Raw genomic sequence first — 16180 nt, forward strand, 5'->3', positions numbered from 1 at the left:
AGCTCCTGTGGCCATCTGAAAAGCTTTGGGGCTGAAAGGGGCCAATTCAGGCTTTCCTCCTGAGTAATACAGAAACGGGGCTCTGTGTTTTTCTCTGTATTTTTCATGACAAAGAAGTCACACGGTTCTGGGACATTCAGGACTTGTAAAATGTGTGGTGCGGAGGGAGTCAAGGGTAATAATCTACGTCGGAAATGATCTGAAGCATGGGACATGGTCAGTAAATGGCTTGAAAGGGTCATGTCAGAACTTTCAATGATTCTTCAAAGTACTCTGTTGAGCTGTCCCTTTTTATGCAGGAATCCAAATCTCCACAGTTAAAACATTCTTTTAAATCGTGAGAGTGTCATTCATTGAAGGGCACGTGAATGACGGGGGTAAAACACAGCTTGGGGTTTGGCAAGTTTCAAACATCTAGAAAAGTGTTTTGAGCCCCAAATTACAATTTTGTTTTGTGCTGTATGGCCTCTGAAATGGCACTCGTAGAACCTTCGGAAAACCGAAAAGCATCTTAGGTGTGTTGGATCCTGGAGCTGTGATGTGATGTCCTGGCAAGGCACATTTGAGACGATATTGCTGCGTAACAGGTTTCCCCGTAGCAGACGGGAGGGTGCAGAATAGGTCAGAGATTAGTCTGTTCTCTTTTCAAGAGTCGGATTCTGGAGATGTTGATTTCCATTGACATCTCAGAACTGGATTTTTGCATTCATTTTTTTCTTATTTTCTCAGTTGCTTTACTTGTACCTGGGGAAATTGCCAGATTCCTTCTCCTTGCTGTCTCTCAAAGCATTAGGAAATAAAATCGTGTCTTTTTTTTTTTTTTTTTTTTAGTCTTGGTATTTTACGGGATACTTTTTAGTTCTGTCCAAGTCACCAGTCATTTACTGAGCACCTCTTATGTATTAGGCTCTGGTATTTTCACACATATTTAATTTAATTTAATCCTCCGTGCAAGGTGGGGAAAGAATCCTGGATAACAGAAGAATGCTCCATCTCGCCGCTCTTGGAGACCTGTCCTCGTGCACCTTCTCCTGCCAGGGCTGCTAGAAAAAAACAAAGAATCGAGGAGTCATTCCAGCAGGGCGCACTCATTCAAATATTTCTTCTTTCAGGCCATTTGCCCAATGTGTAGGGTAGGAGATTTGAACCACTCTAAGTAGAGAGCAAGAAAATTCAGCTGTAGGACCCAGGGGGCAGTTCTGCTTTCTGGCTCAGATTCTGGAACGGAAGAGCCTCTCTGGGTTTCCCTGAACACCTGGAATTAATTTGGGTTTTGCTCTGACTTCGAAACATTTGCTGAGGTGGAGGATGGTGGAGGGCGTAGGAAAGAAATAAATCCAGTGATTAAAAATAGCTTTGCATGTCAGGTGCCTGAACGGATTTGGGAACATGCCTGCAATCCCTTTTGTCTGGCAGGTCTGAACTCCGGTGCTGCCGAATTACAACCGCTTTCATTTGTTTTTCCTGCTCCCCTACCATGTAATGGTCAAGGGCTCATTGGAACCATGTGTGAGCCTGGTGAGTCACCAAATCCTCAGGACTTCAGTGGTAATAATGTGTTAAAACTCCTTTTGGGGGATGGGGCAGGGGTGGATGGAGGGAAGACGGGAGAGGACTGAAGTCACTTCCTACAGATGTTAGGATGTTCAGAAGCCCTCTCTGCAGGCATCTTTCCCAGGCCCGGCTGCGGGCCCCGGGGCCGGTTTCCCGGGGCCATCGTGAGTGTGCTTTGCCTCCGCTGAGGACCATCTCTTTTGTCCCGAGGCGGCTTCCATCTGCGAAGGGGCATCCACCTCTGAGTGGGACGTGGTACCCAAGCCCTGTGCACTCCCCGGTGGCAGCAGGACTGAGAGGCTGTAACTGGACACTGGCTTGCCTTTTTGGTCAGCCAGGTCATTGGAGGGCAAATTGGGGATTTTTCTGTGCTGCTGCTTCCTCCCCTCTTTGGACTGGATTTTTTTCTATTGGCCGGTGACTTGTCGGAGACTGGGTATGAAGACGAGGGTGGAAGCCTGGTTGTAGGTTTCCCTAACTGATAGGAGCTGTTTCAGAGCTCCTGGTGTCCCCTTACATGGGACAGCGATGGACTGTTGGGTAGGGATGGGTGGTTCCAGAACGGGCACCTATCTTGCTCCCTGCTTTCGGGAGCTCAGTCTTGCCTGGCCCTCATTGCTCCGTCCCATCATTAAGTCTGTGAAAACAGAGCGGAGGGGCCGAGGAGGGACATTCATTTCCCTTCTTTGCACTAACCTCAGCCCAGAGGCTTTGTGGATTAGACCAGCTCCCTCCACTGGAAGGCCTGTCTGCCAAGTTTCTAGGGCCTATTACAGGATTTAGAATCAGGAGTGTGGGAGAAAGAGGACACTGACAGGTCTCTTGATCCCTAGTTCCAATCCACTCGTCCACCAGTGATAGAGAGAGCAACAGACATGGGGTTTGAGATTCCCTGTCACACTCTTCTGAGATATTAAGTCTTCACGGGGGAAATCCTCTTAGAGACCAGTAACAACTTTCCAGGGACCGTCAACTCTGGGGTCAGAGTGAGCAGCCCCTGGCCACAGCCATTTTTCTCTATTGATCTAAAGGAGTAAAGATGCCTTCTTTCCCACACTGGGACTTTCTAGGCAGCTTGGCACTGCCCTTTGGATGCCTGCCAGCATCCCCAGCCTTCTCTTGCATACTTCTAGTTACAGTTATAAGTTCCTGCGGACATTAGCCATTAGGAAGAACGATCCCTGCGGTCTCTGCTTGTAGGACAGGGGAGTCCGAGGGTCTGGCTTTCCGTCCTGATTTGAGCTCGTCTCTCTCTGACCCAACTTCCTCACTTTCCGGATCAAGGCAGTGTTGCTTTCATACCAGCTCTGTGGTTCAAATGGGCCGATAAATAAAATGTAGACCTAGATGTAAGCACCGTAATCTGAAGGCTTATTTTCCTTTTCTGTGAGTTTATCTGTTTCTTGTCAGCTTTCCTATTATGATCTTCCTTTATCTAGAGAATGTCTGCATGACAATAAAATGTTTGTGGGTGAAATGACATGTGGTCTGGAATTAGCTTTACAGTTCTTCAGTGCGGGGGGGGGGGGGGGGGCGGCCGGGGCGGGGGGAGGAGATGAATTAGGAACCGGCAGTGTTGATAGATTTCAAATACGATTTCCTTGTACTCTTCCCTCTACTTTGGTGTATGTTTGAAAATTGCGATAAGGAAAATTAAAAATGCTATTCAACATTAACCTAGAACCTATTAATAGACTTCTTTTAAGCAATGCACTGATTAAGTGACTTATCCAGTGTGATTATATTAGTGGCAACACTGAGATAAGAGCCCATGGATTTTGACCAGCAAGCCAAGGCAAGCCCTGTGCACACCCCACTATGTCTTTTTCCCTTGTCTTCAGAATTCTCTTTCCAGTTGGGACTATTGTTCTATTTCCTCCCGGTATGAACCAGAAGGCTTCTTCTTGATTTCCTTTCACTTTAAGAAACATATTTCAGTAAGACTTTATGTAACTAATTAACCTCATATTATGCACACAATTGCCCATCAAGGTGACTCAGGGGTGAACACAGACGGGGAAGGAGGCCAGGTTGTCATTTAACCTGTGTCACTTTGTATGGAAGGAAGGAAGCGTCACTACCCACAGTCCCGAGAAAGGACAAGATTACAGTTGATTCTGTAAATGGCTTTTAATTATGTCTTTATGGGGCTAGCCATGTGAAATTCTGGATTTGTTCAGTCCAGGAAAGGTTTTGTTTAAGTTTTTAATTATTTCCTCAAATGTATCTAATTTTCCAACTAAGAAATAGAAGTACCATTTTCGCTCTCTGAACTGTAAAAATTTTAGTTTTCTTGGATCTCCGATCTCTTCCTATTTGCTGCAGAGGTGGAATGGAGTAGAAAGAGCTTGAATTTAAGAGTTGAAAGACTGAGGTCCAGCCCTGGCTGGGCCCTCCTGGCCCTGTGATTTTGCACCAAACTCTTGATCTCTCAGAGCTTTGTTTCCTCATCTGTAAAATGGGGATCCAGTAGTGCCTTCCGGGGAGCCTTGGAAGTTTCACATGTGGTATCATGAAATAGTATTGATGAAGGGGTTTAGTGGACCATAAATTGGTTTTCAGTGTCAGGCATATTATTCATTCTCGGTGTTTCTTGGATGCTGCTCTTGATTGGGATGGGGGACCCCCACCCCCGCCCCCCCTACACGCACAGATAGTATCATCGTGGTCACCCAGTAGAGTTTGGCCAGTTGGATGGTTGTGCAAGACTGGAATAATGCACTTGACATTTCTACTTCTTAGCTTTGTTTCTCATCACCTAACCCTCCGATCCCAGACAGTCCACTTTATTTTGTAGTTTTATTTGAGAATGGTGAGGGGAGAAACATCTCAGGTCACTAAGGCACCGTCCTGACTTCTGGAGCAAACATCACTTAAGGCATAGATTCCATGTAACATGGTTGATATGAGCCATTCGGTTCCAAACAACTGAACAGAGTGGCATGAAAAGTCACATGAAAATGTCCTGGACGGGTTCTCGGACATTGAACAGCCCTTAACCTTGAGTTACATATAAGTGAATTGAAACCGTTGTTCAGCATTTGACTTAAAACATCCATGGGGTGTGTTTAAACTTTCATTCAGGGTCAGGCCACAATGCAAAATGAGCAGATGTTTCCATGCATTCAGAATGGCCCTGGTTCGTTATGCCCCTACTGATTCAGGGAGTGCTCCCTGCCATTTCCGCCTCGATACTATGCAGCCGTGGTAAGATGAGAGTTTAGGACTGTTACTCATTCACCAGCTTCTGTACAACTCTTTTCTCTGAAACTCGGGGTGATTCTTATAATATTAACTCACATTTAGGGTCCTGAGGGATAAACACTGGGTGGGAAATCTGATATGCTCATAAACGTTTTCAGTTTCTCGTGCATTATGTCAAGAGTCTCCACTGTATTGGCACAATATATCTTTGGGTCAGGTTCTCAGCATTTTGAGACAAATGTGTTCTTTGAATTTAAGATACTGCAGTTACAAATAATAACACAAAAGCAAGTTTAGTACTTGTCCCTGAAATACAGTTAGTGAATTTCCTGGCCGGGAGTGGGAGGGAAGCATTGGTTAATTTCTAGATGCCATCCCTAAAATCAGACATATTTGGTACCTGATGCAAAAATCTAACAGGCAATGAGATAAAATGTGGCAGGAATAACAGTGATGCCTGCTTGAGCTAAACTAGGTCGGATTCTCCACCTGTGTAATGATTTCATTATCATTGTTGATCAGTGTAATTCACAGAACTGCTGCGATCACAAGCTAGCACCATAGGGGAGATTTTTGCTTCATAATTTCTATGAAGCGAGTTTAATCTTGTAGATTAATGTCTGCTTTCAAATGTGATTATTCATTATCATTTAAATGCGGTGCCCAGGCTACTACTGATAAAGACAGTCCTGGCTGATTGTTCACTCCCTTAGAGAGGGGGCTGGTGTTTTTTAAAACCAGTGTTCCACACTGTTCAACAAGGGAGAAAAGCTCTGACTTTCCTGTCTGAATCCTTTGGGTTCAAGGGCAATGACATGCCTTCTCCTGAGCTCCTTGAGTCCAAATGCAGGTGTCCCAAGTGTGCGGGGCTGGCCTTCGCCAGCCAGCTGGGCTGTGAGCACTTTTCCAAGAGAACCAGCAGCTAGGGGCAGAGCTGATGGGCGCTGTGCAGCTGCAGCTGACAGCGTGTGGACCAGGCTTTGGGAGATGGCATTGAGGTAGACAGGCAAAAGTCATTCCAGCTGCTTCTCTTGGAGAGAGTGAGTGAGAGCCTGGAACGGCTGGTTCCCTAACAGGAACCAGCAACCTGCGTGGGGCTTCGTCAGCCCGGCAGTCCTGTCCAGACTATACTGCCAGAGTGTGTGGAGTTATAGGAAGCAGACTCCAGGAAACCTCTTTCTCAGGCTTCACATCACCTTGGCAGTTTGTGTGTAGAAGATGCCTGGGGCCCCCTAGCCCATCTCATCCTTCAGTTCCAGCTTGTAGCACAACTACTGCTTGTGCATTTGGCCTGGCCTGTATTTTCCACATGTGTTGTCCTGGCCAATTTCCGCCATCAGTAAAGTCCTTTTCATCGAATCATAAATCAATGGCGGGAACAAACACACAAAACAAAACCCACACAGTTCAAGTTCATGAATTTGTGTTGGACGGGAGTGAAGGGAAGGAAAGTTGATTCAAATTTGGGAAACAGTGAATTCACTAAACAGTTGTCGATTGACTCCTGTGTTCTGCCCTGTGCTACGAGGTGGGGGATGCTGCAGTTGTCCCTTTCACAAGGAATGCTCTTGGGTGAAATAAAAAGTCCCTTTCTCTGAGGTAACACTGACTCTTACTCTAAGTGGAGACATTTCTGGACCTGGCACTTGGCTGTTCTTGGGTGTATAGAGTGGGGACAAAGGGGCAGCATTGATGTCTTTCTTGGTGACTCATTTGATGATTACTCCATTGTTTGAAGGGCTGGATGTTATGTAATCAACATTTTATCCCCTCCCCCCATTTTTCCCTCTTAACAATCTGGGATTTTCCATCATTTTGTCAACCTTCCTGGAGGCATGTTGATTTTTCCACTAGATTACTAGAATTTTTTGGGCATGGCCCAGGGCAGCCCAAACTCTCCACTCCCTAGAACTTCAGATTCACCCTCGGTGGCAGGGCCTGGGGAGCAGCTGCCCTGAACCCTTCTGCTCTTTCAGGGTGGAGCTGGACTCCAAGCTGTTTCCTGATGGCATCACTCAGAGCAACGGGAGGGAAAGTGCTGGCTCTTCTTTCTTGCAATGTAGTTTCCACTCATTTTGACATTCAGAGGCAATCTATTTGCTCCTTTTTTCAGAGATCACCAATGGTCATCTTTTCCCTTCTCTGTTTCCATTTAATTCAGCCAGTAACACATACGTATGTCCAGGGAATTTTTTTTAACTGGTCAGGGCTTAGGGGTGGCTAGTTGAGGGGCTTCCACGGTAGCCTGCCTGGAACCCAGCCATTGTATAAGTCAGTTTCATATGATACCCTCAAGATCCAGGGAGAGGAAGAGGGCTTCTGGAAATTACTACAGCAAAGCGTATCACTGCCTGAAGATCTCACGAAGGCTAGTGGGAATTCTCAGGTCATTTCTTTGCCTCTTAGCTTTTTATGGGAGCTTGTGCCTAAGGTGAATGCTGAGGATTTTTAGCCTGAGCCATATTTATGTATCTTTGCTTTGAACATGGTCTGAGCACAAGAGAGATTGGACATAGAGATAAAAATACAGATGGGTGTCTCAAAGGATGACACGCTCGTGAACGTGCAGATTTTGATGCCTTCCTCTTCCTTGCCACCTACACAAATCAGGTTTTATGGATATTACCTGCCATATGCACTTCAACTTTGTCCACTCACATTACCTGTATCACCAGCTCCCTAGTCAAAGCCACCATCATCTTTCACCACAACTAATGCAAGAACTTTTTACCAAGTCTTCCCACATCTATTCATAGTTACCTACTCAACCATTCTTTACGGAATAGCTAAGGTGACCTTCTCTCTCTTTTTTTTTTTTTTATTGTGGTAAAATACACATAACATAAAATTCACCGCTGAGCAGGTCAGTGGTGTTACGTACACCCATGGTGTTGTACAATCATTAGCACCATCCACCTCCAGAACTCTTTTCATCTTACAAAACTGAAACTTTGTTCCCATTAAATAACAACTCCCCATTCCCTTTCTCCCTCCAGGCTCTGGCAGCTACCACTCCACTTTCTGTCTCTATGACTTTGATTATTCTAAGTCCCTCCTATAATTTATCTTTTTGTGTTTGGCTTATCTCACGTAGCCTAATGTGAAGGTTCATTCATGTCAGAGTTCATGTCAGAACGTTCTTCTTCTTTAAGGCTGAATAATGTCGCATTGTATGTATATACTTCATCTTGCTTATCCATTCATCTGCTGATGGACATTTAGGCTGCCTCCACATTTTAGCTACTGTGAACAATGCTGCTGTGAACAGAAATATACAAACCTATCTTCAAGACCCTGCTTTAGCTCTTTCAGATATATAGAGAACTCCTAAAACCCAACAACTCTATCAAAAATGAGCAGAGTCTTTCAACAGACATTTCTGCAAAGAAGGTATAAAAATGGCCAATAAGCACATGGAAAGACGCTAAACATCATTCGTCATTAGGGAAATGCAAATCAAAACAGCATGGTACCACTTCATGTCCATCAGGGAGTCTTACCAGATTCCATGCTTATTTTTCCACCTCCTCTCAATCAGTTTTCCTCCTGGTTCCTCTGCTCCAACTGCATTGATCTTTTTGATACTAAAATGGGCCAGGTTTCCCCTCCTTCCCCCATTTCATAAACTTCATCTGTGCTTCTCACCTTGCTTTGTCTAGGACCATGGTCCTCTAACTTGGGTGGTCACCAGGAGCACCTGGATTGTGCATTAAAAGCACAGATTTCTGGGCTCCTCTCTCCTCCTTCCCAGAGGTTCTGATTCAATAGGTCTGGAGCGGACCTGAGATTTTTGAGAATTTTCATTTCTAACAGTTTCCAAGTAGTGATGATGCAGCTGGTCTGGGCACACTTGGAGAACTACCGGTCTAGAGTATTTTTTCTTTTTTGAACTAGTATGTGTGTTTTAGATCTCAGGTCAAGCACCTCTGTTCTCCTAAGGGAGGCCTTTTCTGATTCCTCCAGACTTGCAGGAATTCCTGTTCTGTGTTAACATCTCATCTTCTGCTTCTCCTATGAAGCCTGTATTGACGTATTTGAATGTTTAATTGTGTAACTAGTTTTGTAATGCCTGAATCCCCTGCCAGCATCTGAGATCCAGCCCGGTGAGGGCAGAGGTCATTTCTGTCTTGCTCACTGCTTGCTTTTCTAATTCCTTGCACATAGCAAGTGCTCAGTAATGATGTGTTGAATGAATGAATGTTGTCATTTCCTTTTCATGGAAGTAGGTAGCAACATTAATACTCTCAGTGAATGGGAAGGATGGGTAGGGACTATGAGTGAATTAGTAAAGTTAAACAGAAAGAATAAGCTTTTTTTTTTTTTTGGTCAAGGATGCAGAACATTCTAGGCAAGAGTCAGGTGTTGTTTTTTTTTTAAGGGGCCTAGCACACTGTGGAAAGCCCCCCAAATTTTACCTGCCCTGGTGAGGTTGTCAGTACAGTTATTTCTCAGCTTGCCTTCTTCAGGCCATCCATGCCCTATTATCTTTTATGGGTGGTTAACTACCTATTAGTTTTTTTAAATTGAGATACAACTAGTATATATTTGTTTCAGGTGTACAACATAGTGATTTGGTATTTGTATCTATTGCTTAATGATGACTATCATGTCTAGTCTTCATCACCTGTGTCGTTTTTATTAATCATATGATATTTTTTTTCCTTACAGATATGGAATGTGCTGATGTCCCACTATTAACTCCAAGCAGCAAAGAAATGATGTCTCAAGCATTGAAAGCTACTTTCAGTGGTTTCTCTAAAGAACAGCAACGACTGGGAATTCCAAAAGGTGTGTTTTGTTGATGGGAAAAGAGAGGGATGGGATCAGACTTTTGGGTGAGGTTAGTTTTCTCAGCTGTCGTGTGAGATAGACATTATGACTAACCACGCTTCGGTCAGCCCCTACAGATGGTTGCAGACATCTGCTAGAACAATCGTAGACACATGCCAAGGCTTCCCCATCTCCCAGGTTTTGACACTGCCATCTTGGTTCTTAGGACAGCGGTTCCCAAACTTGCTGGCACACGAGATTCAGGCTTTTCAAAAAATTCCACAGCCCAGGCCATGTCCCAGGCCCATGAAGCTGTGATTCCTGGTAATTCCAAAGCACTGTCAAGGCTGAAAAGCACAGTCTTAGAGTCACTCTGGGCCATCATTGGATGAACCCAGTGAGCTACATCCCTTGGAATTTAACTGATGGCTCTTTTCTTTTCCATGTGCTTTGGCGAGATGTGTTTATGCTTGGGTGTTCTCATCTGAAAGGGTTTATTCAGGAATGTAAGGGGACTGGAGCTGTCAGAAAGGACAAATGACTGGAGAACACTTAAGCCTCCAGCAAGCAGCATTTCCTGAACAGTTGAGAGCAGGGAGAACACTTTTCTCTCGAGTAAGAGTAACACTGTCTGCTGCTTCCAGGCCGGTCACTCCCACATCTTAGACAGAGTCTGTGAATGTACCTCCAAACCTTTTGTCATGTGTCTACAACTTAACCTCAGACCTCGGCTGACAGCAATGCCCAACATCCCATGAGGATCCCAAAGCAGAGTCAAGTGAATTCTGACCCCTGGGTTTTCGAGCATCTCATAAAGTCTTCTGCTGCATTGAAGGGTGGGGCCCAGACAGCAGGTGTGATGTGAACGCCGCAGCCTGCCCGCCGTCCTCCGAGCTCTGGGAGGGCCACGCTGGTGTAGTCATGTCCGACCTCAGCCACGCGGGAAGAGTACGTCTTGTCAGTTCTCTGATGCTACTCCACGCTTGCAGAGTGTCTAGTATAATCAAATCAGGCCCCTGATAATGCTGCTATGACTAAGGACCATTTGAATGACTTACTAGTTGCCGTGGTTATTACTAGCCATAGTTAGCGAAGATAAAAATGATTAATACTACCGTCTCAGGCCAATCACAACAGGGAGGAATAGGGATAGGTGAGTGCATTCTCCAGAACGCACTTGACTTTGTTCTGATTGTTATGAAAGAAGTCATTTTGTTCCTTGGTCCTGGCCTTTAAAAAAAAAAAAGAGTCTCATGAAAGTAAGGCAGTGAGAGAGGAGATTCAGGAGTCTCTGTCTGAACAGGGGTGGAGACTACTTCGTCTTACTTTTTGGCTAATGGTAGTGATCTCCTAGCTTGCAGGATGGGGAAGGTGGGCATGTTGAGTGTGTGTGGGGGAGAGTGTTATGGAAAGTGCCCCGTGACATGACTTTGCAGGCGGGTGCTTCCTAAATCTGTAAATCAGAGAACATCCTCAAGTGAGTTCAGATCCTTCAGTGTCCTCCCCGATGCTTGGGCACGTGGTACAGCCTGACCCGCTGGATCTTCATTGGATCTCTTTCCTCAGACCCCCGGCAGTGGACAGAAACCCATGTTCGGGACTGGGTGATGTGGGCTGTGAATGAGTTCAGCCTGAAAGGTGTGGACTTCCAGAAGTTCTGTATGAATGGAGCGGCCCTCTGTGCACTCGGGAAGGACTGCTTTCTCGAGCTGGCCCCAGACTTCGTTGGGGACATCTTGTGGGAGCATCTCGAGATCCTGCAGAAAGGTAATGGTGTGGGGGCAGAGTGAGGAGGAAGCCGTGTGGGGTTGCTGCAGCAGTGGGAGGGGGAGCATACCCAAGGGCGGGACATCCATGCCGTGGGTGTCCTACCGCGGCGTATCCGGTCTCCAGAGGCACCTTAGGCTGGCATGGAGCAGGTACGCGGTAAATGTCAGGGTTTTTTTCTTTCATGATTTGGAGGTTCAGATTTTAATATTTGGCAAGATTGCACTCCCGAAGTTTCTTGGTATGCAGAATTCTGATCCCAGTCCTTACCTTAGACGCAAAGGCTGTTCGAGCAGTGTCAGCAGCCAGCCCCTAAAACAGATTGTTGTTTTTTGTTTTTTTTGGTTTTTTCTTGGCCATCTTAATACATATTCCCTTGATCCACGGCAGTGTGATACCTGTCCGCCTCCACAAGAGAGCTTAGCTTCTCAGAGCTAATTACTAAGACTGGCTTCTCTGCCCACTCCTGGGCAGGGGTGGGGGGGATTGCCTTGGTGTGGGGGCTACCTTTTTCATCTGGAGCAGCAATGGGGGTCATATCAGGACACCTTGTTGCAACCTTGTAAAGACATGGCCTCCCCTACCAGCTTCTTCCAACCTTTTTGGACCAAGTGACTCATGTACCACAGTCCTGGCTGAGTATAGAAACAGCAGCAGGCGGCAAACTTGGGTGTTTTTGCACTTATTTTTCTGAATTTCTTCTTAAAATAAATTGCAGTTACCAGCAGTCAGCGGTGCCCTACAGCTGACTGTAAGCCTAGAAGCCCGTTGCCCTCTCTGACCCAGGCCCACCCTTTCCCTGTGGTCACCAGCTCCAACCCTCGGTACAGACGCCGGGGGCAGGCAGCAAAGCTCCGGATTAGCACTGTTATTCCATATAATACCTTCCTTTGTGTAAGGATATTTTCCACTCCGCAATGCTCAGGAGAGCCCCAAATTAGATTCCTCTGGGCCCAGAAGTGTTATCTTTCTTCCTTGTCTTCAGAGTCTGCTGGAATACAAATAAATAAACACAGTCAAGAACTAGGTGAATCTTGCTGCGGCTCCCTCCGCTGCGGACTGTGGGACACAGGCTTCCCGAAGCACCGATGTGGTGTCCGCGTAACTGCACAAACACCCACTCCCACGGGTTGACACAAGTGACCTGTTTATAGAGGGAAAAGATAGGGCAGGCTCATAACAGATCTGATGTAACCGTTGGTGTATAAACACAACAGTGGATTCTACCAGACCGTGTAACCCAAATATATCCTACTAATACACTGTTTCCCTCTATTTATCTCCATGGAGCGACCAGGTGTGCTGGAGGGTCTGTGATCACGGTTGTGACTAATAACTGTAGAGCAGCTCCTTGTTTCCAGAGTGCTTTCTGATGCATTTTCTTTTTGGATTCTCAAAACAGCCCTAAGAGGACCATGTTCTGCTGGTGTCCTCATCTGTAAAATGAGGGCAGATTAGGTGGTTTCCTCAAGATCACTCATTTCCTTAAACTTGGTCTTTTCGATTTAACTTTCTGCCCTGCGTTCTTGGTATAATAATATGGACTCGCAGGGGAATATCTGGGCCCCTAAGACAGGTGTGGCCTACCTTCCTTGCAAAGGAAGTTTAAGAGAATTTAGGCAGATCGGGAAATCACTGAGAATGTTGGAGAACAAAAGTCCTGTCATCCCACCCATTTTCCACTGGGAGAGGCAGTAGCAACCATCTCTCTTTAGATCCTTGAAGAGCCCAGCTCGAGATCTGTATGGAGGCTCCAGCTTTTGTTCTGTAATTAAACAAGAGCAACAGAGCCCCAGAACATAGCTGTTTGGGGTGGGGTGGAAGGCCAAAGGTACAGGGATGTTTCAATCTGATAAGCTGCTAAAACAGAGTTTAATCATTTTATCTCAACTGGGAACTGTTTTTCTGTGCAGGCATAAACTTGTTTTCCCAGCAGCCTCTGCTCCCAACAAGCTATCAGATATCTGAGGAAAAACCCAAGCCAGCACTCCCTCTGTATGTCTGAGTCTTACAGAGAAATAGAATCAGAGCGCTCCATTCAACGGTCGAGGTCACACCATTGGATTCCAGGGAAATGAGAGGATCTCCAAGCTCAGCTTAGTTCGGTGGAGAGCCTGTCTGCCTTGTTAACTTCACCCACATTCCGTTCTTACGCCAAGGGGAGTTGGCCCCTGGTTGCCAACAGCAGTTGGTGACAACCATTCTCTGTCTTCGTGTGAGCCCTGCCGTATCCACCAAACGGTCATGTTACCTAAGGTGTCCTGTTCTTCTCTGGGCCTACCCTTGAAATCTGGGGGCGATGGAAAAAAAACACAACACAAAAACCAGACATCTGTTAGAAGAAGTGGAGGCTCTAAAGTTTAAGTACCTGAAGATTATAATATATTTCCAAAAAAATTTTTGGAACCAATCCGTTTGGGCGTTGGGGACCGATTCGGGTGACTTCCCAAGATGTCTCGAAGCCTCTGGTGGTAACGTGGAACACGCAAGCATCAGAATGCGGGTGGAATGGCTTCCCAAGCCTTGGAGATTACTCACTGGTGCTGCTTCCAAGATATGAAATCCCATTTTGCAGCTACTGAAATAATAGACTTAGCCATACTTTCGTGATCTCATCTCGAGACAAGGCCCCAGTCAGGGTCGACGCAGACACCAGCACAGTTAATGCACGTGCCGATTTCTTAGAAGAGGGCCTGAGATCATTGCAGTCCTTGTGTCCAAGGTCCTTTTAGGCCAAACGTTTCTTGCATGTTGACCTCTCTGTTTGGTTTCCTGCCCTGTCTGTTACAGAGGACGTGAAACCGTATCAAGTGAATGGAGTCAACCCTACCTATCCAGAATCCCGCTATACCTCGGATTACTTCATTAGTAAGTTCGTCTCCCACCCTTTTCTCATTTTGCTTGCTATGGTGGGAACCTAGGAAAGGATTCCTGTCCCAGATGATCTCAGGCTCCTTCATGGTAATTCCGTGGAAAATAATATTTTCTTAAATGTGGTCTCTTTGTTATTTATTTCATGACTCCCACGAGGCGTGAGGCTTCAACCTATTTACATGTTGGTATTTTTATGAACCTGCCAATTCCTACATACCAGGATCTCTCCCGATAGCTTCAGCACGAAAGTCGTGCAGAGGGACTACAACTTGACCCCCGAACTTTGATCTTACTTGATCCTGAGTACCATGGTGGCCATCCGAGGTTGGGGTTAGGGATTTGGTTGTGGCCCTTGTTCTTTCCCTTTTTACTGGTAGCTATGGCAGCATTTCCTCTGCTCCTTCAGGAGTGTGCCATGGGGCTTCAGATTCTGTTCTAGGAAACCAAGCCTTCTCCCTTATAGTAGATGACACCTAACTTTGCTAGAGGGGGGCCAGAAGAGAATTAGGGTAGGACTGTTCGTATCCGATGGCCTTGCTGTTGAAGGGAGTCTTGAGCAGATTTGTTTTCATTTTACACTTTTATTTTATTTTGATTTATATTCTAATAGCAGCAATAATATTAAGTACCGAGATAGCAAGAGCTTATCGTGTACCGGCAATGTCGGTAGGCATTTATAATATACTCTCCTTTGCTCTTCTTCACAGCGCTCTGAGGGAGATTGCAATCATCCCTATTTTAGAGATGTGTAAATTAAGCCAGAAAAGGGAAGTATTTTGTCAAGAAAATGTCTTGTTAGGTAGTGGAGCAAGGTGAAACACCCGGGCCCCTCTGACTTAAAATATGTTCCTTTCATTCTCTAAGGTAGTCCCCTTGTTTTCATCTGGTGGGGCTGCTGTGAATGGTGAAGACCTGCCTGTTGTAGGTACAAATTGGCCCTCTCTCCAACGGCATACGTTCTCTGTTTCCAGGTTATGGTATCGAGCATGCTCAGTGCGTTCCTCCCTCGGAGTTCTCAGAGCCTAGCTTCATCACAGAGTCCTACCAGACACTCCATCCCATCAGCTCAGAGGAGCTCCTCTCCCTCAAGTATGAGAACGACTACCCCTCGGTCATTCTCCGGGACCCTCTGCAGACAGACACCTTGCAGACTGACTACTTTGCCATCAAACAAGAAGTTGTAACCCCAGACAACATGTGCATGGGGAGGACCAGTCGTGGTAGGTCAGATTTCTTCTCTAGAAGCTCTTGGGTTTCCAAGAAGGACCTGGCTTTGTGAGTTTTTCAGGTCCCATTATTTTTTTCTTTGCTATTGGCCCTGTACATGCCTGAGTTTCAGCCTTTCTATTAGCATGTCTAGATACTAAGAGCTTTCCAACATGGAAGTGTAGCCAAGTCCACCATGATGACAAAGACCATGTATCCATGGTGGAATTGGTGTGATGACTGATCCCATTTCTTCTTTGGGTAAAATATTTTATTAAGTGATAACTCTAGTGGAAAGTGGTCGTTTTTAAGGTATGATTTATCTTCTGTGAGAGCATTTTGCTTGGGGAAGACGCAGTCTGATAAGAATGGTTCAGGTGACCCTCCTGGAAAGCCCTTACCTTCCCACGTAGCGTAGCAATCCTCCCAGAGTAGTCCCGCGTCGGACTGCAGACCCAGGCTTGCTATCTGAATGACCTCTGCTTCTCAGCCTGGGCTCTCTAGCCTCCTGTGACTTCTCTGGTTTGGGAAGATACAAGATGGTTAACCAGCGGTTTATTTGGAACCGGTCATCAGCAGTGTGGTGAAAGTGTGTATTTAGCTAGAGGACCAGGGAAAGAGGTGGCCAGAGGCTTCCAAAAGAGGGTACTCTTATTGACATGACTATTATGACAATGATAAAATATTCACTGACAGTGAAGTGAATGTTTCAAAATAGAGCTGACTGACTTTATTAAAAAAAAAATGGTGTGTACACCCGCATTTAGGACCATTTAGGACAAACACTCAGGTGCAGCCCGGCTCC

At 45.8% G+C, this 16180-nt stretch overlaps 1 protein-coding gene across 7 annotated transcripts in view; it reads left to right on the plus strand.

Moving 5' to 3' along the window:
- ETS1 (ETS proto-oncogene 1, transcription factor) overlaps positions 1-16180 on the plus strand; it is a 128700-nt gene that overhangs the window by 86435 nt on the left and 26085 nt on the right. For 4 of the 7 annotated variants that reach the window (XM_045783771.2, XM_087868287.1, XM_045783772.2 and 1 more), the window contains 5 exons: positions 1417-1518; positions 9427-9546; positions 11095-11295; positions 14086-14163; positions 15141-15389. In XM_045783771.2, the coding sequence (XP_045639727.2) occupies positions 1417-1518; positions 9427-9546; positions 11095-11295; positions 14086-14163; positions 15141-15389 (750 nt within the window). The remainder of the gene's footprint in view (positions 1-1416; positions 1519-9426; positions 9547-11094; positions 11296-14085; positions 14164-15140; positions 15390-16180) is intronic. The other 3 variants (XM_045783773.2, XM_087868288.1, XM_045783775.2) reach the window with 1 other exon arrangement.

The sequence above is a fragment of the Ursus americanus genome, chromosome 16 (assembly GCF_024610735.1).
Source record: "Ursus americanus isolate L20-20 chromosome 16, mUrsAme1.1.p, whole genome shotgun sequence".
NCBI lineage: Eukaryota > Metazoa > Chordata > Mammalia > Carnivora > Ursidae > Ursus > Ursus americanus.